General features: G+C 34.0%; 1 protein-coding gene across 1 annotated transcript; it reads left to right on the forward strand.

The window, feature by feature from the left end:
- Positions 1 to 6: 6 nt before the first annotated feature.
- On the forward strand, positions 7 to 1,402 carry Ist1 (increased sodium tolerance 1-like protein; the record flags this gene model as incomplete). Its single annotated transcript, XM_078195727.1, has 6 exons — positions 7 to 261; positions 337 to 613; positions 685 to 846; positions 915 to 1,049; positions 1,128 to 1,181; positions 1,274 to 1,402. Coding segments are annotated over exons 1-6 (963 nt in total), but the record flags the coding sequence as incomplete, so codon positions are not given.
- Positions 1,403 to 1,405: the final 3 nt, after the last annotated feature.

Raw genomic sequence — 1,405 nt, forward strand, 5'->3', positions numbered from 1 at the left:
GAAGGGGACACAATACAAAACCTTGAAGACGCATTTACGTCTAGCAATATATCGAATGCAATTACTCGAAAAGAAGAAAACCGAGCTCGCGCAGAAAGCGCGAAAAGAAATTGCTGACTACATTGCAGCAGGGAAAGTAGAAAGAGCTAAAATACGTATGGAGCATATAATTAGAGAAGATTATATGGTTGAGGCTATGGAACTGCTTGAAATGTATTGTGATCTCTTATTGGCACGTTTTGGACTCATTATGCAAATGAAGTAAGAATCTTATGAATGACTATTTTCAGATTACACTCTTATCACATTCTTTATACATGTATTGGGTTTCTATAGAGATTTAGATGAAGGTTTAGCCGAAGCTATTTCTACAATAATTTGGGCTGCTCCTAGAATTCAAACCGATGTTCGAGAAATGAAAATAATTGCTAATATTTTATCAGCAAAGTATGGTAAACAATATACGGATGCTTGCAGAGAAGAAGCAGTGCAAAGTATTTCTGAAAAGTTGAAACAGAAGATGAGTGTACAGTCACCATCTAAACTTCTTGTTGAGAAATATCTTATAGAAATTGCTAACAATTATAATGTTCCTTATGAACCAGATCCCCAAGTATGTATGAAAAAGTATAATACAATAACAGTAGCTTATATTACGTATATGTATAAACTTTGACGTCATAGGTAATGGCAGAAGGACAAGATACAGTGTTGATAGATATTGGAGGTAGTGGAGAAGCAAGGAATAATTTAGATATAGCTTCTGGAGGTGGTATGCCACAACCACTCGGATTTATTGGATTTCCACAACCTCCACTATTACCAGATCCTACAGCAAATCTCATAGTAAGTGGTATTCACTTGCATAAGAACTTTTTTTAATGCAAAAGGATACTATTAATTTATTTCCCCAGAATTCAGAAAAAGGAGCGATAGGTTTTATTAATCCTTCAGGATCTCCAGAAAATAAGGCACAAAATGTTCCTCACAATGTTCCTACTGTTTCATATAACATTCCTTTAGATAACTCTAATGGTAACAGACCACCTGTGAGTAATCATGACATCACCTCTACAAATACTTTAAATACATAATACATCTTAAAAGTACAATATTTATCTGTTTAGGAAAATGATTTACCTCCACCATACAGTTCATTTCCACCTGATTTAAACAAACAGGTTAGATAAACAATATATGTGTTCATAAAAATTAGCAACATTGCTGTTGCAATTTGATTCTTAATTCGTAATTTTGTAATTTTTCATTATAGTCTGATCAGAAACCAAAACCACAGCCGCGATCGAAAATGCCGATGAATGATTTTCAGCTTCCAGATTTACCAGCTGTTCCATCAGAAAATGATTTACCTCCAGTTAATTCAACTACTACTGAAGATATTGAT

This window comes from Augochlora pura, unplaced genomic scaffold, assembly GCF_028453695.1.
Source record: "Augochlora pura isolate Apur16 unplaced genomic scaffold, APUR_v2.2.1 APUR_unplaced_6143, whole genome shotgun sequence".
In the NCBI taxonomy this organism is placed as follows: Eukaryota; Metazoa; Arthropoda; class Insecta; order Hymenoptera; family Halictidae; genus Augochlora; species Augochlora pura.